Source organism: Mustelus asterias, chromosome 13, assembly GCF_964213995.1.
Source record: "Mustelus asterias chromosome 13, sMusAst1.hap1.1, whole genome shotgun sequence".
Classification (NCBI taxonomy): Eukaryota; Metazoa; Chordata; class Chondrichthyes; order Carcharhiniformes; family Triakidae; genus Mustelus; species Mustelus asterias.
The window spans coordinates 81,819,128-81,845,400 of record NC_135813.1 but is presented as its reverse complement, the minus strand read 5'-3'; the positions used below and the strand labels follow the sequence as shown (position 1 = coordinate 81,845,400).

The following is a 26,273-nucleotide window of genomic DNA, read 5'->3' as shown; positions in this document are numbered from 1 at the left end:
GAGAGTGGGCGCAGGCTCGGTGTGCGGACAGGGTGGGGGGTGGGGGAGTTGAGGGGTGGGGTAGTTGAGGCGTGGGAGGGGTTGTGGGGTAGGGGGGTTTGGGGGGGTTGGGGTTGGGGGGACAGTTGTTTATAGGAACCGTCACCCAAGAGCTCTTGACAAAGAAGTTCTGGTGATGGAGACAACATCTTGACAGCAGTGCAGGATGGGATATGAAAGCTCAGCTGTGACGGGCAGGGTGAGGGTGAGTGTGAGGGTGAGGCTGAGTGTGAGGGTCTGTGTGAGGGTGAATGTGAGGGTGTGTGTGAGGGTGACTGTGAGAGTGAGTGTAAGGGTGACTGTGAGGGTGTGTGTGAGGGTGAGTGTGAGGGTGAGTGTGAGTGTGAGGGTGTGTTGGTGAGTATGAGGATGAATGTGAGTGAGGGTGAGTGGGAGGGTGAGGGTGAGTGTCAGTGTGAGGGTGAGTGTCAGTGTGAGGGTGAGTGTCAGTGTGAAGGTGAGTGTCAGTGTGAGGGTGAGTGGGTGAGTGTGAGGGTGAGTGTGAGGATGTGTGTGGGTGAATGTGAGGGTGTGTGTGAGGGTGACTGTGAGAGTGAGTGTAAGGGTGACTGTGAGGGTGTGTGTGAGGGTGAGTGTGAGGGTGAGTGTGAGTGTGAGGGTGTGTTGGTGAGTATGAGGATGAATGTGAGTGAGGGTGAGTGTGAGGGTGAGGGTGAGTGTCAGTGTGAGGGTGAGTGTGAGGGTGAGGGTGTGAGGGTGAGTGTGAGGATGAGTGTGAGGGTGAGTGTCAGTGTGAAGGTGAGTGTCAGTGTGAGGGTGAGTGGGTGAGTGTGAGGGTGAGTGTGAGGATGTGTGTGGGTGAGGGAGGGAAGTGTGAGGGTGAGTGTGAGAGTGTGAGGGTGAGGATGAATGTGAGGGTGAGTGTGTGGGTGAGGGAGGGGAGTGTGAGGGTGAGTGTGAGGGTGAGGGATTGGAGTGTGAGGGTGAGGGTAACTGTGTGAGTGTGAGGGAGGATGTTGTCTGGGTTTGGTTCCTATTCACTCTCGCTGAGTTGCCCCAGGGTGAGGTTGTTCCCAGTGGATCCTGGCTTCACTCTGTCTGTGACAGACCCTCACAATTCAATCACTACTCACACATTAATAATCCGGGCTGCTAGATAAAGTCTGTTTCCATGGTTACCGCCAAGGACTTTCTGCCAGGCAGACAAAGCAGACCACGTGAAATTGTTAATCTTATTCTTTGGCCTTTCTCACAGTTTTCCTGTGTTTTTTATGTTGAAGTGTTTACATGAGCTTTCACATTTGCCCTGAGTAACCGGTCAGAATTCAATCAGCGATGGACTTCCCCAGACAGTTCAACATGTTTGTTCGTCAGTGCGGCCAATAGCTTTCCGCCAGTGAGAAACAGCAGCATTAACGCAGAGAGACTGGAAAATAAACTCCACAACTCAACCAGGGAGCATCCAAACACCCTCATACCACCCCACACACACTCACTCACACACACACTCACATCGCGGTGGACACACACACACATTTGCACACACACACACATACTCACCCACACACACCCCCACACACTTACACACACACATACCGCGGTGGACATACACCCACACATACTGATACACACCCACACACACCCACACATACACCCACACACACACACCCACACACATCAACACATACGCCCACACACCCACACACATCAACACATACACCTACACACCCACACACATCCTCACATACACCTACATTCACACACCACAGTGGACACACACCCACACACACCCACACATACACCCACACACGGGGACACACACCCACACACACCATGTGCACAATGTCCAAAGGCAGGATGCAGACAGCAATGTGTTTTCAGAGTGTGGTCACTATTGCAGTACAGGAAATGTAGAAGGTGATTTGTACACAGCTGGTTACCACAGGAAACAATACACTAACGACCAGATCATCAGTCCCACTGATATCAAAGTGTCAAGAAAATTTCTCTCATAATTGAAATGTTTTAGAAAATAACTTTTAGTTTTAGGCAGGTAATTCTGAGGTTGAAGGTTCAGCCGATATAAATGGGGGCATCTGGCAAAGGACCTGATTGGTTAGGCTGAGGTAAATGTGCTCCAAACAAGATGAACAGGGATTAGAAAGAGGTGTGAACACTGACACGCTGGATAGCTGATTCCTAGGCCTTAGGTGAAGCTAAAATGCAGCACTCCCTCAGCACTGACCCTCTGACAGTGTGGCACTCCCTCAGTACTGACCCTCTGACAGTGTGGCACTCCCTCAGTACTGACCCTCTGACAGTGTGGCAGTCCCTCAGTACTGACCCTCTGACAGTGTGGCACTCCCTCAGTACTGACCCTCTGACAGTGTGGCACTCCCTCAGTACTGACCCTCTGACAGTGTGGCACTCATGATGTGGAGATGCCGGCGTTGGACTGGGGTGAACACAGTAAGAGTTTTAACAACACCAGGTTAAAATCCAACAGGTTTATTTGGTAGCAAATACCATTAGCTTTCAGAGCACTGCTCCTTCGTCAGATGGAGTGGAAATCTGCTCTCAAACAGGGCACAGAGACACAAAATCAAGTTACAGAATACTGATTAGAATGCGAATCCCTACAGCCAACCAGATCTTAAAGATACAGACAATGTGAGTGGAGGGAGCATTAAGCACAGGTTAAAGAGATGTGTATTGTCTCCAGACAGGACAGCCAGCAAGTCCAGGAGGCAAGCTGTGGGGGTTACTGATAATGTGACATAGATCCAACATCCTGGTTTAGGCCGTCCTCATGCGGCACTCCCTCAGTATGGCCCTCTGACAGTGTGGCACTCCCTCAGTCCTGACCCTCTGATAGTGCAGTTTTCCTCAGTACTGATCCTCTGACAGTGCAGTATTCTCTCAGCACTGACCCTCTAACAGTGCAGCACTCCCTCAATACTGACCCTCTGACAGTGCTGCACTCCCTTAGTACTGACCCTCTGACAGTACGGCAATCCCTCAGTACTGACCCTCTGACAGTGCGGCAGTCCCTCAGTACTGACTGTGGTGAACCATCGTTGGTTCCCACTAGGTAGTACTGAGCCAGGGTCTGGCCAGTACTACGAGTATGTCTATATGTTGCTGTTGGGGTTAGGGATGGGTTGTTCTACTTGTTGCTGTTGGGGTTAGGGTTGGGCTGTTACACCTGTATTATAGTTATTATGGTACATCCCAGTCGGGCTCCGCCTCCTGGGAGAGGTATAAAGGTCACTGCTCTGTCTGGGACCCCTCAGTCTGGGATCGTGTACTATACATGGTAGCTTCGTTGTAATACTAAATAAAAGCCTTTATTTCCTTGAGCATCTCAAGGCTCGTGTGTGATAACGCGCATCAATTTTATTTACTATTACAACGAAGCTACCATGTATAGTACACGATCCCAGACTGAGGGGTCCCAGACAGAGCAGTGACCTTTATACCTCTCCCAGGAGGCAGAGCCCGACTGGGATGTACCATAATAACTATAATACAGGTGTAACAGCCCAACCCTAACCCCAACAGCAACAAGTAGAACAACCCATCCCTAACCCCAACAGCAACATATATACATACTCATAGTACTGGCCAGACCCTGGCTCAGTACTACCTAGTGGAAACCAACGATGGTTCACCACACTGACCCTCTGACAGTGTGGCACTCCCTCAGTGCTGACCCTCTGACAGTGCGGCACTCCCTCAGTACTGACCCTCTGACAGTGTGGCACTCCCTCAGTACTGACCCTCTGACAGTGCAGCACTCGCTCAGTACGACCCTCTGACAGTGTGGCACTCCCTCAGTACTGACCCTCTGATAGTGCAGTTTTCCTCAGTACTGACCCTCTGACAATGCAGTATTCTCTCAGCACTGACCCTCTGACAGTGCGCCACTCCCTCAGTACTGACTCTCTGACAGTGCGGCACTCCCTCAGCACTGACCCTCTGACAGTGCGGCACTCCCTCAGTACTGACCCTCTGACAGTGCGGCACTCCCTCAATATTGATCCTCTGACAGTGCAGCACTCCCTCAGTACTGACCCTCTGATAGTGCAGTTTTCCTCAGTACTGACCCTCTGACAATGCAGTATTCTCTCAGCACTGACCCTCTGACAGTGCGGCAATCCCTCAGCACTGACTCTCTGACAGTGCGGCAATCCCTCAGCACTGACCCTCTGACAGTGCGGCACTCCCTCAATATTGATCCTCTGACAGTGCTGCACTCCCTCAGCACTGACCCTCTGACAGTGCGGCACTCCCTCAGTACTGATCCTCTGACAGTGCAGCACTTCCTCAGTACTGACTCTCTGACAGTGCGGCACTCCCTCAATATTGATCCTCTGACAGTGCGGCACTCCCTCAATATTGATCCTCTGACGGTGCGGCACTCCCTCAATATTGATCCTCTGACAGTGCGGCACTCCCTCAATATTGATCCTCTGACAGTGCGGCACTCCCTCAATATTGATCCTCTGACAGTGCGGCACTCCCTCAATATTGATCCTCTGACAGTGCGGCACTCCCTCAATATTGATCCTCTGACAGTGCAGCACTCCCTCAGTACTGACCCTCTGACAGTGCGGCACTCCCTCAGTACTGACCCTCTGACAGTGCAGCACTCCCTCAGTACTGACCCTCTGACAGTGCAGCACTCCCTCAGTACTGACCCTCTGACAGTGCAGCACTCCCTCAATACTGACCCTCTGACAGTGCAGCACTCCCTCAATACTGACCCTCTGACAGTGCGGCACTCCCTCAGTACTGACCCTCTGACAGTGCAGCACTCCCTCAATACTGACCCTCTGACAGTGCAGCACTCCCTCAATACTGACCCTCTGACAGTGCGGCACTCCCTCAGTACTGACCCTCTGACAGTGCAGCACTCCCTCAGTACTGACCCTCTGACAGTGCGGCACTCCCTCAGTACTGACCCTCTGACAGTGCAGCACTCCCTCAGTACTGACCCTCTGACAGTGCGGCACTCCCTCAGTACTGATCCTCTGACAGTGCAGCACTCCCTCAGTACTGACCCTCTGACAGTGCGGTACTCCCTCAGTACTGACCCTCTGACAGTGCAGCACTCCCTCAGCACTGACCCTCTGACAGTGCAGCACTCCCTCAGTACTGACCCTCTGACAGTGCAGCACTCCCTCAGTACTGACCCTCTGACAGTGCAGCACTCCCTCAGTACTGACTCTCTGACAGTGCCAGCAGCTAATTTTTTTTTGGGGTCGGGGCAGTGCCTGAGTGAAGAATTTGGAGTAACTCCTGCTCGAAGCCAGTTGGATGAGGAAGGATGGCCCTTGCTATAGAGGGAGTGCAGCGAAGGTTTACCAGGCTGATTCCTGGGATGGCAGGTCTGTCATGTGAGGAAAGACTAAGTCAGTTAGGATTATATTCACTGGAGTTTAGAAGAGTGAGAGGGGATCTCATGGAAACTTATAAAATTCTAACAGGATTAGACAGGGTAGATTCAGAAAGAATGTTTCCGATGGTGGGGGAGTCCAGAACTAGGGGGTTATAGTTTGAGGATAAGGGGTAAAGCTTTTAGAACTGAGGTGAGGAGAAATTTCTTCACCCAGAGGGTGGTGAATGTGTGGAATTCACTCCCACAGAAAGTAGTTGAGGCCAAAACATTGTGTGATTTCAAGAAGGAATTAGATGTAGCTCTTGGGGCTAAAGAGATCGCGGGATATGGGAGGAAGGGGGGAATCAGGATATTGAATTCAATGATCAGCCATGATCAAAATGAATGGTGGAGCAGGTTTGAAGGGCCGAATGGCCTCCTCCTGATTCTAGTTTCTATTATTGGCTCATTCATTTAGTTTAGTTTTCATTCTTTGAAATACTTGCGAGACTCCAATCGCCACGAGCAACCAGCAAGTGTTCTTAATCCTCCATTGCCCTTTCATGATGAGATTTCACAAATAGTTAATAACAAGCTGTGAGTGTAGGAAATGGAACTGATTACTCATTAAACTCTCTGCAGCTCCAGACAGCAGGAATGAAAGCAGAATAACAAAACACATTAACATTGAACACACTCACCAGTCCACTGAAGGTTACCAATGATATGAAGATGGAGATATAAAGAGGGCGCAGAGTGGGATGTGAACTGCTTTGACCTGGCAGAGAACAGGATTTAAAATCAAAGGAATCTTTCTTGCTGCATCCACGCCTCAGCTGGTCCATTTTAACACATGGCGATTGTGTTATCGGCTTGAGAGAGCTGAATCCCCTCGCACTGGGGTCCTGTCTCTTGGACGGGTCCCAGACGCCATTTCAATGTCCCACCCAGACACCGAACTCTGAAGGACAGACTGGCCACCGGGCGATGGGGTTTGGGAAAGTGATTAGCGAGGATTGGACAGAGGGGGAGGCCCGGTGTGTGTTATCCAAAGGTCAGTCAGATCCTCTCGCTGGGTTTCCCAGTAACTGCAGCCACACTCCACAGCCAGTGTGAGACCTTCCCAGTTCACCTACTCAGGAGCCAGCGAATGAGCAGCTCCGGGATGAGATCAAGAAGGCGGGGGGGGGGGGCCTCGGGTGGAGCACAGATAACAGCACAGAGCAGAAGGACTGAATGGCCTGTATCTGTGCTGTAAACACTGTGTAATACGGTGTAATTCCTCGCTCACTATTGTCAACATTATTTGATGAATGGGATTTGTTTTAAAATGATTGAGCTATAATATCGAGCGTGATTGTGAAGGTGTTTTACAGTGAGTGTAACTTGGGGTTGAGTTGGACAGTAACGGGGTCGAGGGTTACGGGAGAACGGGCAGGAAACTGGAGTTGTGGCTGTGATCCCTATTGAATGACAGAGTTTGACTGAGGGGCCGAATGGCCTCCACCTGCTCCTGTTTCATGTGTTTCAGTCCGTGTTACTGAAACCATTTAAAGTAAAGTTTGTTTATTAGTCACAAGTAAGACTTACATTAACACTGCAATGAAGTTATTGTGAGAATCCCCTCGTCGCCACACTGCGGCGCCTGTTCAGGTACACTGAGGGAGAATTTAGCACGGCCAATGCACCCTAACCAGCACGCCTTTCAGACTGAATTCACCAAAGCAGAATCCAAATAGGAAATGGTGAATATTGGAGAGTTACTCACTGTTCAGGAGACGGAATCAGTAATTACAGCCGATCCGGTCCACCTGAATCTCCTCTCGACAGCTGTTCATTGTTCCGTTCTCTGGGTTGTGAAATATATTGTGAATGATCTAGAATATTCTCATTACATCTCACTCCCTGAATTCAGCCTGGGGGTCGGTATTTTGTATTGAAGTTGGATCGTGTTCTTAACCCAGAGAAAGATCCCAGGGTGCTTTCCGGGAGCGATGATCAGACACAGTTTGATAAGGAGCCGGATGGGAGATATTGGACAAGTGATCAGTGAAGGGGGTTAAAGCAACTGAGAGCTTTGAAGAAATCCAAATTGCAGAGTTTCGAAGGCACGGCCAGCAGGGAGGGAGCGATGACTATCGGGGATTCACAAGAGGCCAGAACTTGAGACAAACTGAGATCTTGGAGGATTGTAGAGCTGGAGGAGATTACAGAGGAAGAAGTTTAACAACACCAGGTTAAAGTCCAACAGGTTTATTTGGTAGCAAAAGCCACACAAGCTTTCGGAGCTGCAAGCCCCTTCTTCAGGTGATTACACACACGGAGATTACAGACACAGGGAGGGATGAGGTCAGCTCGGCATTGAGGGAATGGAGTTAAATTGTTCTCACGCTCTCTCTCTCTCTCTGTCACACATGCTGTCTGTCTCTCACTCTCTGTGACACTATCTTTCTCATTCACATACTGGCCGATATTTTATGACCTCGCCTGCCCGGGACTCGTAAGATTCCATCTGAGGCCAACGGAGAATGCTGTCTGCGAGCCGGGGACAGGCGAGGCGGTAGAATTCTGATAATTGTCTCTCTCTCTCTCTCTGTGACACTCTCTCTCTCTCCCTCTCCCTCTCCCCCTCTCCCTGTCCCCCTCTCTCTCCGTCTCTCTCGCTCCCCTGGGGTCGAGGTGCAGTCTATAAGCCGTTGCTGATGTTGCTTTGCCTTGTGTCTTGTGTCTTGCAGCATATGAGAGAAGCTGCTAGCCGTCGGCAACAGTTGGAGTTGGAGCATGTGGAGGCTTTGGCTGTTCTCAATACCAAGCAGCACGAGATTGAGGTCCTGCAGAGGGTGAGTAAACCTCCGAGACTCAGGGTGAGAGGGAGAGGGGGATTGGCTACAGGAAATCAGCTTTTGTGAGGTGGATTCTGCCGTTTTCATACATCCCAGTGTCACGTTGTGTGTGCTGAGCCACGGGGGGTACAGGGACATGGGTGTCACTGGCTGGCCAGCATTTATTGCCCATCCTGAGTTACCCTTGGAGGGCAGTTGAGAGTCGACCACATTGCTGTGGGTCTGGAGTCACATGTAGGCCAGACCTGGTAAGGACGGCAGATTTCCTTCCCTAAAGGACATTAGTGAACCAGATGGGTTTTCCCGACAATCGTCAATGGTTTCATGGTCATCAGTAGATTCTTAATTACAGATACAGTGCGGCCCCGTTATAACGCGATGGTTGGGGTCCATAAAATGTTATCGCGAAAAAAGCGGGGTCGCGCTAAATCGGGGTCGCGCTAAATTTGCCAATCATGAGCGGAAAGAAAAGGGTCCAATGATTCATCGCGTTATCTCCGAATTCACGCTAAATCGGGTCGTGTTAAATCGGGGTTCCACTGTATATTTTAATTTAATTCAAATTCCACCATCTTCCATGGCGGGATTCGAACCCAGGTCCCCAGAACATTAGCTGAGTTTCTGGATTAATAGCCTAGCGATAATTCCACTAGGCCATCGCCTCCCAGTGTTAGGGTGGGTTTGGGGCTGTCAGTAATTCCATTACTGTTGTCACTGAAGAACATCAGGGGTTACTGGGATATCTCCCGCAGGGAGAATGACCAGCTGCCCACACTTTTTGGACCTAACTTGCACCAAGTCCTATTCTCTCTCTCCACTGCGATTGCTGATCTACACTGCCTCCTCTCTGGCATGACATTGCTGTGAAAATTCTCAGCCTTGTTTTATAAATCCTTCCATGGCCTCACTCCTCCCTATCCCTGTAACCTCTTCCACCCCTACACCCCCTCCCTATCCCTGTAACCTCTTCCACCCCTACACCCCCTCCCTATCCCTGTAACCTCTTCCACCTCTACACCCCCTCCCTATCTCTGTAACCTCTTCCAGCCCCTACACCCCCTCCCTATCCCTGTAACCTCTTCCACCTCTACACCCCCTCCCTATCTCTGTAACCTCTTCCAGCCCCTACACACCCTCCCTATCCCTGTAACCTCTTCCACCCCTACACCCCCTCCCTATCCCTGTAACCTCTTCCAGCCCCTACACCCCCTCCCTATCCCTGTAACCTCTTCCACCCCTACACCCCCTCCCTATCCCTGTAACCTCTTCCACCTCTACACCCCCTCCCTATCTCTGTAACCTCTTCCAGCCCCTACACACTCTCCCTATCTCTGTAAACTCTTCCAGCCCCTACACCCCCTCCCTATCTCTGTAACCTCTTCCAGCCCCTACACCCCCTCCCTATCTCTGTAACCTCTTCCAGCCCCTACACACTCTCCCTATCTCTGTAAACTCTTCCAGCCCCTACACCCCCTCCCTATCGCTGTAACCTCTTCCAGCCCCTACACCCCCTCCCTATCTCTGTAACCTCTTCCAACTCCTACACCCCTCCCTATCTCTGTAACCTCCCCCAGCCCCACACCTCTCCCAATCTCTGTAACCCCCTCCAGCCCCTACACCCCCTCCCTATCTCTGTAACCTCCTCCAGCCCCTATCCCCCTCCCTATGACTGTAATCTCCTCCAGCCCCCTACACCCCTTCCCTATCTCTGTAACCCTCTCCAGCCCCTACACCCTTCCCGATCTCTGTAACCTCCTCCAGCCCCTATATCCCTCCCTATCTCTGTAACCTCCTCCAGCCCCACGCCCCTGCCTATCTCTGTAACCTCCTCCATCCCCTACACCCCTCCCTATCTCTGTAACCTCCTCCATCCCCTACACCCTTCCCTATCTCTGTAACCTCCCCCAGCCCTACACCACTCAGATCTCTGCGCTCCTCCAATTCTGACCATCACACTTCCTTGATTTCCCTCACTTCAGTATTGGTGGCTGTGCCTTCAACTGTCTGGGCCCTAAGCTCTGGAATTCCCTCCCTAAACTTCTCTCCCTCTCCCTCTCCACTTTCCGTACAGAGTGAGGCTGGCGATATTTTGCTCTGTTGGATTCCCTGAAGCCTCACGATCGATGGCAGATTTACCATTCTCCTGGATGGAGGATGAACCACGTTACAAATGGAGGCTTGCTGCTGTCTGAGGAGAGTCCCAGGCTGAGTGTGTGCGGCCTTCCACAGGTGATTCGCAGGAAGGCGATGACCTAGTGATATTATCGCTAGACTATTAATCCAGAAGCTCAGCTAATGTTCTGGGGACCCGGGTTCGAATCGTTTTGATTTGATTTGATTTGATTTATTGTCACAAGTACTGGTATAAAGTGAAAAATATTGTTTCTTGCTCACTTTACAGACAAAGCATTCAGTTCATACAGCAAACGGCAGAACCCTTAAGAGTATTGATAGGCTGAGGGATCTGGGTGTACAGGTACACAGGTCACTGAAAGTGACAATGCAGGTGGAGAAGGTAGTCAAGAAGGCATACGGCATGCATGCCTTCAATCGGCTGGGGCAATGAGTTTAAAAATTGGCAAGTCATGTTGCAGCTTTATAGAACCTTAGTTAGGCCACATTTGGAATATAGTGTTCAATTCTGCTCGCCACACTACCAGAAAGATGTGGGGGCTTTGGAGAGGGTACAGAAAAGATTTACCAGGATGTTGCCTGGTATGGAGGGCATTAGCTATGAGGAGAGGTTGGAGAAACTTGGTTTGTTCTCACTGGAGCGACGGAGGTTGAGGGGCGACCTGATAGAAGTCTACAAGATTATGAGGGGAATGGACAGAGTGGATAGTCAGAAGCTTTTTCCCAGGGTGGAAGAGTCAATTACTAGGAGGCATAGGTTAAAGGGGCAAGGTTTAAAGGAGATGTACGAGGCAAGTTTTTTTACTCAGAGGGTGGTGGGTGCCTGGAACTCGCTGCCGGAGGAGGTAGTGGAAGCAGATACAATAGTGACTTTTAAGGGGCATCTTGACAAATACATGAATAGAGGGATATGGTCCCCGGAAGTGTAGGGGGTTTTAGTTCAGTCAGGCAGCATGGTCAGTGCAGGCTTGGAGGGCCGAAGGGCCTGTTCCTATGCTGTAATTTTTTTTGTTCTTTGTTCTTTAGAAGGAAAGGGGAGAGTGCAGAATGCAGTGTTACAGTCGTAGCTCGGGTGTAGAGAAAGATCAGCTTAATATATGGTAGGTCCATTCAAAAGTCTGATGGCAGCAGGAAAGAAGCTGTTCTTGAGTTGGTTGGTATGTGACCTCAGACTTTTGTATCTTTTTCCCGACGAAGAAGGTGGAAGAGAGAATGTCCGGGATGCGTGTGGTCTTTAATTATGCTGGCTGCTTTTCCCGAGGCAGCGGAAAGTGTAGACAGAGTCAATGGATGGGAGGCTGGTTTGAGTCAGCTGGACTGGGGACCTTTTGTAGTTCCTTGCGGTCTTGGACAGAGCAGGAACCATACCAAGCAGTGATACAACCAGAAAGAATGCTTTCTATGGTGCACCTGTAAAAGTTGGTGAGTCGTAGCTGACATGCCAAATTTCCTTAGTCTTCTGAGAAAGTAGATGCGTTGATGGGCTTTCTTAACTATAGCGCAGCATGGGGGGACCAGAACAGGTTGTTGGTGATCTGGACACCTAAAAACGTGAAGCTGTTGACCATTTCTACTTCGTCCCCATTGATGTAGACAAGGGCATGTTCTCCTTTACGCTTCCTGAAGTCGATGACAATCTCCTCCATGTAGTTTTGCACAGCCAATCTCAGAAATTCAACTAGATCAGTCAGACATAGCTGGTAGTTCATGATCCTTTCTAGATGATAGGCTCCTTTAGAGAATTTCCCCATAACTGACCTCAGCATTACCTGATTTCTCCTTCATTGCCCATCTGAAATAATGGAGCAATGTTTGTGTTTTAAAGGATGCAGAAAAAGGTGGGTAACTGGAGATAGCCAAGTTCCGCACACATGAGGACGGCCTAAACCGGGATGTTGGATTTATGTCACATTATCAGTAACCCCCGCAGCTTGCCTCCTGGACTTGCAGGCTGTCCTGTCTGGAGACAATACACACCTCTTTAACCTGTGCTTAATGCTCTCTCCACCCACATTGTCTGTATCTTTAAGATCTGGTTGGCTGTAGGGATTCGCATTCTAATCAGTATTCTGTAACTTGATTTTGTGTCTCTGTGCACTGTTTGAGAGCACATTTCCACTCCATCCGACGAAGGAGCAGCGCTCCGAAAGCTAATGGTATTTGCTACCAAATAAACCTGTTGGACTTTAACCTGGTGTTGTTAAAACTCTTACTGGAGACAAGCCAGAATCTATTGATCGATGGACATGTTCAAGGGGCTGAATGACCTTTTCCCACACAGTGTTGTTGTTCTACGTTAATGTTTCTGAACAACTTCTAAACTAATCTTTTCTTTACCTGTTGCTGCAGGCTCAGGTTGAGGCTAAGAAGGAACATGAAGGGGCGGTCTTACTGCTAGAGGTGAGAAAGTACACTTCACAAATCATCTTCAATAATCTCATCGTGTTCATTTCTGGATCGCAAACTTTCCACATTCATTCTTTGTGTTCTGTTTTTAGCTGGTAAAATCTAAACTGCTATTTTGTCCTGAGATTCTATATTCACAGCATCACACCAAGAAGTTAAAATGGTTAGATTTTAAAATGCTGCAGATGTTTAAATTCAGTGTGTTTGCTTTTTGAGTAGACCTCAGACAGGAAGGAGAGGTCCGGACTCAGAATGTGTGAATTATAAACACTGTGAATTCTTTGATGCTTAGCTTCAAATCTGAAATGAAATTTATTTTTAAAATATTTGAGAGCCAGAAACATGTCAAACGCACTTGGTTGCAGCACCCACAATAATTAGCATTGAGGTCGATGAGGTGCCTTCAATTCCGATATCGTCAGGACAAAATCAAATGTTTTGGGGAAAAAATAACTTTCAGAAAGGGAATTGGATAATTACTTAAAGGGAAGAATCTTACAGGGGTTATGGGGTAGACACAGGTTGGGGGAGGGGTGGATTGGGACTCATTGGATAGCTCTTTCAAAGAGCTATCACAGATGCGGTGGACAGAATGGCCTCCTCTGGTGCAGTCTGATTCTGTAAATATCTTATTCTGAGGTGTGTGTGGATGTGTAAGTCACTGTAACATTCATTGGGGGATAACATTACATTCAGGGAATTGGAAGTTGCTGCAGTAAAATTATATTTTGTAGTTTTGATTTGAAAATGACGGACCCTGATGGATTAGTTGATTTTTATGGAACTTTTTAATGTCTCCAGTTTAATTTCCCAGTGTGAACTCTGTTCCCTCACCACCGACCCCGGCCCTCTCTTTGGCAACCTCAATGTCACATTTGAGCCTAAAATGAGCTCCTGCCTGCCTATCGTCACTGAGGCCATCTCTCTAACCTCATCCAAGTTCATCCTCATCTCAACCCATCTGCTGCTGCTGACTGCCTCATTCATGTCCTTGCTACCTCGAGACGTGATTATCCCAATGCACTTGAAGTGGATGATAACTCTCGCCCCACATATAGACTACCCGAGACTGGAAGCACTCGCTCAACAACCACCCTCTCCTGAGTCCAAGGCAGGAACTCCATACAGATACTTATTTTGGGTCTGAGGAAATGAATCCAAGTCTCCCGCAAGGAAAGCGATGATCAAGAGATATTACCCTTTCCCAGAAAGCCTGCTAAATAATTTATTGTAAGGAGTCTAACAACACCAGGTTAAAGTCCAACAGGTTTATTTGGTAGCAAACACCACTAGCTTTCGGAGCGCTGCTCCTTCGTCAGATGGAATAATTTATTGGCCATGTTATAACTACCCGGATATTATAAAGGTCCAGGAATCTCTCTTCAAAATCTTCCTCCTTTCAGAACATATGCAGAAGACCACAAGAGATGTTATACTTTACCAGCTTATTTACAGTTTATCAAAAGAGAAAATGCTGGAAAATCTCAGCAGGTCTGGCAGCAGATGGGTTGAGATGAGGATGAACTTGGACGTTTCGAGTCCAGATGACTCTGGACAACGGGTCATCTGGACTGGAAACATCAGCTCTTTTCTCTCCTTACAGATGCTGCCAGACCCCCTGAGATTTTCCAGCATTTTCTCTTTTGGTTTCAGATTCCAGCATCCGCAGTGATTTGTTTTTCATACAGTTTATTGCAGAACTATTTAGCATGCAATGCACTTTAAAGTGGATAAGTACATTGCAATATTAATGACAATTAAAGATAAAAAATGTAGTCTTAGTTCCAATAGAGAATCCAGGAAAAAAAACTTTAAAATTACAATTCCACGGCTAATATCAGTTACGGATGCCCATTAATATTCAAAGTAATGTTGAACATAAATCCCCGAGTGAATCAAATGTCGGGCAGTTGTCTGCTTTACGATAGCCAACTCCTTGACAACTCACCTGTGACCAGCGGTGTGCCTCAGGGATCAGTGCTGGGTCCACAATTATTTGTCATTTATATTAATGATTTGGATGAGAATATAGGGGGCATGGTTAGTAAGTTTGCAGATGACACTAAGATTGGTGGCATAGTGGACAGTGAAGAAAGTTATCTCCGATTGCAACGGGATCTTGATCAATTGGGCCAGTGGGCTGACGAATGGCAGATGGGCCAAATGCGGGCAATTGGGATTAGCTTAGGGGTTTTAAAAAAAAGGGCGGCATGGACAAGTTGGGCCGAAGGGCCTGTTTCCATGCTGTAAACCTCTATGACTCTAACTGGAGAAAAATTGGAGGGACTGTCAGTGCCCTTCTGAAACATCTCTAGTTTCCTGAAAGGAAATTGGAATATTTAGATACTTCCAGACCCGAGTCCATCATCTCTTAGCAGCTCTGGATGCTGCTTCCTTAATTAAACTCCCCCTTCTCGATTAGTCCTTGTTATTCATTATAATTTAATTGTTAAAATGGTTTTATTATATCCATGCTGTGACCCTGATATCTGGTCAACATGCGCTCGTAACAATGTTCTTAATATCCTTCCTGATACTTCCAATTGTGTCTGTTTTTTCATAAAGTGATTTAAATGTTTACCCGAGAAAGAGGGATTTGCAAAAGTTTTTTTTTCTCTCCGGCTGGGATAAAGCCGTGTTCAACAATCATATCCAATTCTGATTCGCTGAGCTAAGTTCTAGGAATGTCTTCTTAATAGATAAGGAAATCATGTGAGGCTGTACCGTCATTAACTTTCCGGAAAATTCCTCTGCTAGCGATAAGAGCAATGAAGTTAAGAGAGGCCCTAGTGATACCTCGTGTATGGTGCGGACAAGGTCTGTAACATCTGTCAGAAGCAGAGGTGTTGAGCTCATTCTGCCCATGTATACGTCCAAAGGTTTCTGGGTAAAAATGGGCTATCCATGAACCTATCCCCATTTTCTCAATTCTAAAGTATAATGTCCTAAATATAAATGAATTCTACTTTTTTTTGTGAATTTCCTTCACACACGCCAAGAATCATGGAAACCATAAAATCCCTACAGTGCAAGAGGAGGCCATTTGGCCCATCAAGTCTACACTGACAACAATCCCATCTAGGCCTATCCCCGTAACCCCTCATATTTATCCCACTAATCCTTCTAACCTACAATTTAGCATGGCCAATGCATCTAATCCGCATATCTTTGGAGTGTGGGAAGAAACCAGAGCACACGGAGGAAACCCACGCAGACACGGAGAGAATGTGCAAACTCCACACAGACAGTCACCCAAGTCGGGAATCGAACCCAGGTCCCTAGAGCTGTGAGGCAGCTGTGCTAACCACTGGGCCACCGTGCCACCGCTGCTCACTGCCCTCCCACATTCTAACCTTCATAACCTTGAGGTTATCCAAAACTCTGCTCTCTGTATATTAACTTGCAGCAACCTTTACGAACTCACTGAAGTACATTTCTCCCACACAGTCCCTTCATTTTAAAATTCTCATCCTCGTATTCAAAAGCCTCCTTTGGGCTCATCCCTCTTGAACTATCATTTCCAGTCTCTCAATTCTCCCAGATCTTTGCACTCCTCCAATTCCGGCCTCTCGAACATGCCAGATTTCAAATCGCTCGCCATTGGCAGACGTGCCTTCAGCTTCCTGGGCCCTAAGCTGTGGAATTCCCTCCCCAAACCTCTCCGCCCCTCTCCCCACCGTATAGACACCCCTTAACCTGAGTTGATGTGATCAATCGCTGACAATCTGTCCCAACATCCAATGAGGTTCGGTGTTGAATTTTGTTTGATAACCGTTCCTATGAAACACTTTGGGATATTTTACTGTTAGTAATGGAATTTCAATCCAAGTTGTTGTTTCTGACATTGGTAGAATTTATTTTTGTTTTTTTATCTGATGTTTTTCTGAAATCTCCGCGCTCTCGTACATGCCACACCCAGGGAGAAGTGAAATACAAGCTAGACAGTAATTTGAACATGTCCTGCTGTCGGTAACTGATGGGATCTGATCAGATGGCCGTTTTATACCCATTGCCTGATCTTACTTTCTCTTCACTTCAGTAGAAAGTCAACCAAGGCGAAGAGTGAGGCCGAAAACCAATCTGATCCCGTCAGTTCCCACCAGGAGGGTCAGGTAAACATTACACCAGATTCCCAAATCCCATTCCACACATTCGGGAAACAAGGGTGAGGATGATTGGAGATTGGAGACAGATGTGAGTAAATTTGCAGGTGTGGGAGGATAGAGTTCACACTGTAACTAGGTGTGAGAGGTTAGAGTTCACACTGTAACCAGGTGTTAAAGGTTAGAGTTCACACTGTAACTAGGTATGAGAGGTTAGAGTTCACACTGTAACCAGGTGTTAAAGGTTAGAGTTCACACTGTAACTAGGTGTGGGAGGTTAGAGCTCACACTGTAACTCGGTGTGAGAGGTTAGAGTTCACACTGTAACTAGGTGTTAAAGGTTAGAGTTCACACTGTAACTAGGTATGGGAGGTTAGAGTTCACACTGTAACTGGGTGTTAAAGGTTAGAGTTCACACTGTAACTAGATGTGAGAGGTTAGAGTTCACACTGTAACTAGGTGTTAAAGGTTAGAGTTCATGCTGTAACTCGGTGTTAAATGTTAGAGTTCACACTGTAACTGGGCGTTAAATGTTAGAGTTCACATTGTAACTAGGTGTTAAAGGTTAGAATTCACACTGTAACTAGGTGTTAAAGGTTAGAGTTCGCACTGTAACTGGGCGTTAGAGGTTAGAGTTCACACTGTAACTCGGTGTTAAATTTTAGAGTTCACACTATAACTAGGTGTGAGAGATTAGAGTTCACACTGTAACTAGGTGTTAAAGGTTAGAGTTCGCACTGTAACTGGGTGTTAAATGTTAGAGTTCACACTGTAACTAGGTGTTAAAGGTCAGAGTTCACACTGTAACGTGGTGTTAAATGTTAGAGTTCACACTGTAACTGGGTGTTAAAGGTTAGAGTTCACACTGTAACTGGGTGTTAAATGTTAGAGTTCGCACTGTAACTGGGTGTTAAATGTTAGAGTTCACACTGTAACTAGGTGTGAGAGATTAGAGTTCACACTGTAACTAGGTGTGAGAGATTAGAGTTCACACTGTAACTCGGTGTTAAATGTTAGAGTTCACACTGTAACTGGGTGTTAAATGTTAGAGTTCACACTGTAACTAGGTGTGAGAGATTAGAGTTCGCACTGTAAGCAGGTTTTGGATTTGCCCATGCTGAAAGGAGGCTGGTCAGTGTAGAGAATGTTCTGATGTCCTGTTTTCCAGTCTGTCCGCTCTCTGCCTGACTCTGATGTTATTCCCGAGTTTGGGGGAGAGCGGGGAACGAGTGGGAAAGTGAAGTTTCCGCCTTGTTAATTGGGCGGGTTGTAGTTTCTTAGGCAGCTCTTTAGGATCTTGTCTTCATGGAGGTTTTTATGGAGGATGATAGGAGGTAGGCGCTCTCTGGCGCTGACCAGCTGTAGTCTGCGGGAACTGGGTTGAAACCGTTCGATTTAACATCCACAACGTGAAAACAAGTCAAAACAACGACTGAGCAGTCATCAAATCTCCCTAACTAACCTTTCCTCCCCTTACCCCTGGAGCCAGTGCTCCATCTGCCCTGGGCAATTTTTTATTTCTTCATGGGATGTGGGCATCGCCAGCTGTGTATATATTTTGGACATTTCTGTATCCACACTGCTGTGTACACATTGCTCCGTATATTTTGTATACATTGCTATGGATACATTGCTCTCAACAGGGTGACCAGAACTGTACAGTATTCCAAGTGTGGCCTTACCAATGTCTTGTACAGCTTCAACAAGACGTCCCAACTCCTGTGTTCAATGTTCTGACCAATGAAACCAAGCATGCCGAATGCCTTCTTCACCACTCTGGCCACCTGTGACTCCACTTTCAAGGAGCTATGACCATGTACCCCTAGATCTCTTTGTTCTGTAACTCTCCCCAACGCCCTGCCATTAACTGAGTAAGTCCTGCCCTAGTTCAACCTACCAAAATGCATCACCTTGCATTTATCTAAATTAAACTCCATCTGCCATTCTCAGCCCACTGGCCCAATTGATCAAGATCCCATTGCAATCGGAGATAACTTTCTTCACTGTCCACAATGCCACCAATCTTGGTGTCATCTGCAAACTTACTAATCATGCCTCCCATATTCTCATCCAAATCATTAATATAAATGACAAATAACAGTGGACCCAGCACTGATCCCTGAGGCACACTGCTGGGCACAGGCCTCCAGTTTGAAAAACACCCAAATATCAGTTTATTTTGCACCAATTAAAATTCTTAAATGAATGTGTACCTGAACGATGAAACATTGATATTTGACTAGAAACCACAGGAAACGTTAGTCTGCAACAGCCGTCATTTTATGGCAAGTTTGTCTTTCAGAAGAGAATTGTTCTGGTGTAGTAACTGTGTTGGTCAGCTCTGTCCCCGGGCAGGCAACATGGAACTGGTCCCTGACCAGCCGTGTCTAATTCTGCGTCCTCTGTGTGTATTTGAACTCATTGCATGGCAATGTCATTCTGATTGTCCAGAGCATAAATGGTTGCAGATCTGTCTCTGCTGCAGCAGGTTTGGCTAAATACTGAGTCTGAGATTCACATTGGAATTGAATCACCGCAGCCCCAGGCTTCGGGTTCCAGAAACAGGGAAAGTTGACTGAGGCCCTTCAAACAATGAAGGGATCAGGTAGCCTGGGTGTAGAGTAAACATTTCCCCTTGAGGAAGAGTCCAAAACCAGGCCCATGAATTAGAAAAAATATAGTCACTGATAAATCCAATGGGGAATTCAGGAGAACTTTCCCCAGGGAGTGGGGGAGAATGTGGGACTCGCTCCCATGGGGAGTGGGGAGAATGTGGGACTCGGTCCCACGGGGAGTGCAGAGAATGTGGGACTCGCTCCCACGGGGAGTGCAGAGAATGTGGGACTCGCTCCCACGGGGAGTGCAGAGAATGTGGGACTCGCTCCCACGGGGAGTGCAGAGAATGTGGGACTCGCTCCCACGGGGAGTGCAGAGAATGTGGGACTCGCTCCCACGGGGAGTGGGAAGAATGTGGGACTCGCTGCCGCGGGGAGTGGAGAGAATGTGGCACTCACTCCCACGGGAAGTGGTTGAAGGGAATAGTGTTGATCTACATCAGGGGAAGCTGGATAAATCCATGAGAGAGAAAGGGGGCAATACTGATAGGGGGAGATGTGAGGAGGTTCATGTGGAGCATTAGCATAGCAGGAACCCAGAGGGCCGAATGGCCTTTTTCTGTGGACTCCATGTGAAAAACACACACAATCCTTCTTACCTTAAGCTGGCAGTTCATAGGCTGGGCTGACGATCGTCTCCGCAGGATTCTAGAGGGCCAGTGGTTATCTTGTCCATCGAGCAGAGAACCAGCGAGGAACCCCCTCAGTTCCGTGTGGGGTTGCTCGAGGGAATCAAGTGCCCTTCAGAGAGTTTATTGCTCACCGCCGGGCCTTCCTCACAAGATTGGTCCCTAGCAGCGACAGTCCCACCCACCAAGAGCTGCCAACACATCAGATGCTGGCATCTCCTCATGCCACCATTGGCGAGAGGAATGGTGGTGACTGGTCTGGTGGCACTGCACCCACCCTAGGTCCAGGGTCACAGGATCCAACACCACAGGAGGAGGGGGTGGGGTGGCAAGGACTGAGGGGTGGGGGCTTGTAAATTCTATCCCCATTTCCAATGCTGGCTCCCTCAATCAGGCACAGGAGGCGGGATTTTACGACCTTGCTCGACCCAAGACCAGAAACTCCCACCCAAGGTCAACCGACCTTCCCATTGTCCGCCCCTCGTCCACTCCGATTCCCGTGGCGGGGAGCAGTAGAATTCCGAAGAGGGTGCGAGATTGCAGGAGAATGCAGAGTCTTCTGGACAACGTCACTGATAAATCCAATGGGGAATTCAGGAGAACTTTCCCCAGGGAGTGGGGAGAATGTGGGACTTGCTCCCACAGGGAGTGGGGAGAATGTGGAACTCGCCACGTGAATTGTAGTTAATCTCTGAGCCACCACGGAATGTTGATGGTATTCGAGATAATGGATGTCAGTTTGCTCATTGATGATCCAATGGAATTCCACCATCGGTGGCCGGAATTCCCACCTCATCCCCTTTCCGCACTCTGACTTCATTGGTGCCGTGGGAGGGGAGGGGAGGGGGGGGTGGTGATGGGCAGTGGGGGGGGGGGTTCCACTGGGACACTGAAGCAGGATGTCTCCCATGATTCAGGTTCGGGTTCTGATGGGCTGCATTCAATCCAGCCACATTGTGTCCCCTTATTGGGTCTCATAGGTGGCACGGTGGCACAGTGGTTAGCGTTCGATTCCCGGTTGGGTCACTGTCTGTGTGGAGTTTGCACGTCCTCCCAGTGTCTGCGTGGGTTTCCTCCAGGTGCCCCGGTTTCCTCCCACAGTCCAAAGATGTGCGGGTTAGGTTGATTGGCTGTGCTAAATTGCCCCTTAGTGTCCGGGGGACTAGCTAGGGTAAACGGGGATAGGCCCTGGGTGGGATTGTGGTTGATGCAGACTCGATGGGCTGAATGGCCTATTTTGCACAGGAGGATTCCATGATTCTCGGAGCGAAGGCAATGGGCAAGGGTGACAGTGAGATCAGAGAGAGAGATTTGACAATGAGAAAAACAACTTGATTACCAAATTGAGAAACCCTGATCAGAGAGACATTTCCGTCCACTTTATGTGCTGGCTTGGTGTAAAGTTTTAGCTGTCAAAAAATATGTGAGAAACTGTACTTGTTGTGTGTCCAGATGTGTAAATCTTCTGTCCTGATTTGTTTTTTTACTTTAATGCTTTGCATCTAATCCAGAACACCTTGGACAGCATGCAGGTATCCTTAAATAGGACGTGTGAGGGAGATAGCTCCCTGCTTCTGGATGTGGCCTTTGCTTTAGGGGAATTTACTGACAGCCTGCTGCTATTCTTCCTGTTTTGTAAGTTTTTCACAATCAGAATAATCCATAATTTGGACCCCTCGCCCCACAATGGGCGACGGAAAATCTATTCAGAAACGTTTGCCTTTTCTTTTCAATGGTCCTAATTTCGCACTCACAAACTCATCTTAAAAAGAACACAAAAACCCGAAAGAAAGCAATATTTGGAAAGGACACCAGAGGGATCGGAGCCAGATCTGTCTGAATTCCGCACTGCGATTGTAACTGTGCAAATTTTACAGGAAAACTTGCAAAAGAGAAAAATGCAGAGACAAACACCACGTGTGCTTGCTCTGGGTCTCCCTGGCGTAGCAGAGAATGGGAATGAGAGTGATGACTGCTTAATAATCCCTGCTGCACTTCAGAGCAGGAGAAGTCAGAGCGAGCATGTGCGAGGTTGGTTTGCTGTTCGCTGTTTAATGCATTGGAATCGTGTCTTGCCTTTCGCACAATGTGTAAATGGAGGAATTATCTCCAGTTGGATAAATGGAGTGATTTTGCAAAAGGATTGTTGAGTAATGCACCAGCCTTAAGCCTGCTCTCATTGCTGCCTGCACCTTAATATCTGTGTCCGAGATAGATAACCTCTCTCCCGTTTGCTTCTAGATTTGCTGGTTTTAATCTGCAGAGAAGCAAGCCCTAATTTCTCGATACAGACCAGCATCTAGAGTTAAATGTAGAATTGGTGAATCAAACGACACCTCCGCTCCCTGTTCTCCTGTCTTTATACCTGATTCGATTCTCTTCCATCGCTCTGCTTGCCGCTGTCTGGCAGTGGGAGTGAGCATTCACTGGGATAGTTCTCCCGTTAGTCTCCAGCCATGTAGATTGATGACTCCTGCACTCAAGGAATTAGGTTTAGTTGTTATGATTCGTATCAGCTTCGTTCCCATGATGTCGTATACAGGGAAATGAAATAGGCTTGCCAACTCTGGTTGGACCTCTTAGATCATAAGGCCATAAGACATAAGCAGAATTAGGCCACTCGGCCCAGCGAGTCTGCTCCCCCATTCAATCATGGCTGACTGTTTTTCTCATCCCCATTCTCCTGCCTTTTTGCCATAACCCCTGATCCCCTTATTAATCAAGAACCTATCTATCTCTGTCTTAAAGACACTCAATGACCTGGCCTCCACAGCCTTCTGCGGCAAAGAGTTCCACAGATTCACCACTCTCTGGCTGAAGAAATTCCTCCTCATCTCTGTTTTAAAGGATCGTCCCTTTAGCCTGAGGTTGTGCCCTCTGGTTCTAGTTTTTCCTCCTAGTGGAAACATCCTCTCTACGTCCACTCTATCCAGGCCTCGCAGTATCCTGTGAGTTTCAATAAAATCCCCCCTCATCCTTCTAAACTCCAATGAGTACAGACCCAGGGTCCTCAACCGTTCTTCCTGGAGCTTTCCCATTTCTAATGGCCTCGCCCAAGCGCTCTTCCCAGGATACTGTGTGCTTGATTAACCCACTCTCTCAATCTGTCCTGTCACCTTCAGTGATGTACACCCAGCTCCCGCTGTTCCTGCATTCCCTTTGGAATTGCGCTTTCTATTTCAGATTGTCTCTCCAAAATAAATCGCTTCACATTTCTCGGAATGAAATTTAATCGATCACTTGCCACCTGTTTCACTGATTTACCTTTCTACTTTTGAAGCTCTCCGCTAGCCTATCAGGGTGATAGATATAGAACAGTACAGCACAGAACAGGCCCTTCGGCCCACGATGATGTGCCGAGCTTTATCTGAAACCAAGATCAAGCTATCCCACTCCCTATCATCCTGGTGTGCTCCATGTGCCTATTCAATAACCGCTTAAATGTTCCTAAAGTGTCTGACTCCACTATCACTGCAGGCAGTCCATTCCACACCCCAACCACTCTCTGCGTAAAGAACCTACCTCTGATATCCTTCCTATATCTCCCACCATGAACCCTATAGTTATGCCCCCTTGTAATAGCTCCATCCACCCGAGGAAATAGTCTTTGAACGTTCACTCTATCTATCCCCTTCATCATTTTATAAACCTCTATTAAGCCTCCCCTCAGCCTCCTCCGCTCCAGAGAGAACAGCCCTCGCTCCCTCAACCTTTCCTCATAAGACCTACCCTGATAATACTTCCTTGTTTCATATCATCTGCACATTTTGAGATGATGCCCTGTACACCAAGGTCCAGGTCATTAACATACATCATGAAAAGCAGCATTTCTAACGCCGAGCCCTTGGGAACATACAAACGTACTAATGCGGAGGAGGAGGCCATTCGGCCCTCGTGCCTGCTCCACCATTCTATGAGATTGTGGCTGATCTGATTGTAACCTCAACCCCACATTCCCACCCACCCCTGATAACCTTTCACCCCCTTGTTAACCAAGAATCTATCCAGCTCTGTCTTACAAATAGTCAAAGGTTCTGCTTCCACTGCCTTCTGAGGAAGGACGTTCCAGAGACTCACCCCCTCTGAGAGAAAAAATTCACCTCAACTCTATCTGAAACAGTGACCGCTAGTTCCAGATTCTCCCACAAGAGGAAGCATCCTCTCTACATCCACCCTGTCAATACCCCTCAGGATCTTAAAGGTTTTTGATCAGGTTGCTTCTTACTCTTCTAAACTCTAGTGGATACAAACCGAACCTCTCCAACCTTTCCTCATAACACAACCCGCCCATTCCTGGTCTTGGTCTGGTAAACCTTCTCTGAACTCTTTCCAACGCATGTACATCTTTCCTTAAATAAGGAGACCAATACTGTCCACAATACTCCAGATGTGTCTCACTCATGCTCTGTACAACTGAAGCATAACCTCCTTACTTTATAACCAATGCCCAGCACAATAAACGATAACACTCTATTAGCTTTCCTGTACTCCTCTATAAACCTTCCTCCAGAAACAGCAGTTCACATTGCCACTCAGCCCCTCTGCCCATTTTGTATCTGTCCCTTTTATACAATGAGCTCTAACTTTGCTCACAAGTCTGTTGTGTGGAACTTTCCGAAATCTTTTGGAAACTCATACACTCCACATCAACAACATTACTCTCATCAACTCCACCAAGTTAGTTAAACACAACTTGTCCTTAACAAATCCATGCTGACTTCCGCTAATTAACCCACATTTTCCCCGGGTGACTCTTAATGTTGTTCTGAATTAAACCTCCCCGCCATCGGAATTAAACTCATTGGCCTGTAATTACTGGGCTATCCTTACATCCCTTCTTTTAACAAGAGTGGAACATTTGCAATTGTCCAGTCCTCTAGCACCACCCCTGAGTCTCTGGGGAAGGTAACAAATATAGAAACGTGTTCAAAGATAATTAAAAATAAACCGTTTGTTCATGCTGCAGTGGTTTTCCCCTGGGTGCAGCTCACAGCTGTGTCCCAGAGTCCAGGCCAGTCCTCGAGAGTTAGAAATTCAAACTCCAATCCAAGTGCCTTCTTCATGCGAGATGAGATTAATTGATTAATTATTGAACCAGATCAAGTTCAGCTCCGAGTGTTGAAGTGAGGCATTCTGTTCGAAATCTTAGTGCAGATTGCTCTTATCCACATTTATAATGAATGATGTGTGCAGGAGGATTATTCCCTCTGGAACCTCCGTTTCACATCTTACAAGTTGCTCTTAGATTTGCTTTTTAAATCAAAGGATGATATGTAACCAAGCAGCCAATCTTTGACTTTGAGACAAATTCCTTTGATATCTCCCAATCCCCACATCAACTGAAACTTTCCAGACTGAGATGGGTAAACTTTTAATGTGGATGTCAAGGGATATGGAGCTAAGGTGGGTAAATGGAGTTCACGTACAGTTCAGCCAGGATCTAACTGAGTGGCAGCTCGAGGGGCTGAATGGCCTCCTCCTGTTACAAGGGGGAGGTGGCGGTGTAGTGGAATTGTTGCTAGACTAGTAATCCAGAGACCCAGGGTAATGCTCGAACCCGGGTTCAAATCCCACCATGGTAGATGGTGAAATATGAATTCAATAAAAATCTGGAATTGAAAGTCCAATGATGACCATGAAACCACTGCTGACTGTCGTAAAAACCCCTGTCTGGTTCACTAATCTCCTTTAGGGAAGGAAATCTGCTGTCCTTACCCGGTCTGGCCCACATGTGATTCCAGAGACACAGCAATGTGGTTGACTCTTACCCACCCTCAGGGATGGGCAACAAATGCGAGCCCAGGCAGCGAACCCACATCCCATCAACAAATAAAGAAAATGATCCCCTGCTCCCTAAACGTTTTCTCACCTGAAAATGACACTTGAATCTTCACCCAACATGTGGAGCGACTGGTGATTTATCAAAGGCTGGAGATTGCGATCAGGCCCACTCTTCCTCAGCCTCTCTCCTTCAGTTCTGTCAAGTTCCTCGGCACAAAATCAAAACCTAAACTTGTAATTCTCAGACTCAAGAAGCACGCAGGAGTTGTGAAGAGAAAGCAGCTGAATATGAACATAAGAAATAGGAGCAGGAGTGGGCCATCTAGCCCCTCGAGCCTGCCCCGCCATTCAATAAGATCATGGCTGATCTGATAGTGGTTTAG

At 47.7% G+C, this 26,273-nt stretch overlaps 1 protein-coding gene across 1 annotated transcript in view; it reads left to right on the top strand.

The window, feature by feature from the left end:
- rimbp2b (RIMS binding protein 2b) overlaps positions 1-26,273 on the top strand; it is a 276,601-nt gene that overhangs the window by 146,157 nt on the left and 104,171 nt on the right. The window contains exons 5-6 of the mRNA XM_078227134.1: positions 8,116-8,220; positions 12,706-12,756. Coding sequence (XP_078083260.1) covers positions 8,119-8,220; positions 12,706-12,756 — 153 coding nt within the window. The 5' untranslated portion in view covers positions 8,116-8,118. The remainder of the gene's footprint in view (positions 1-8,115; positions 8,221-12,705; positions 12,757-26,273) is intronic.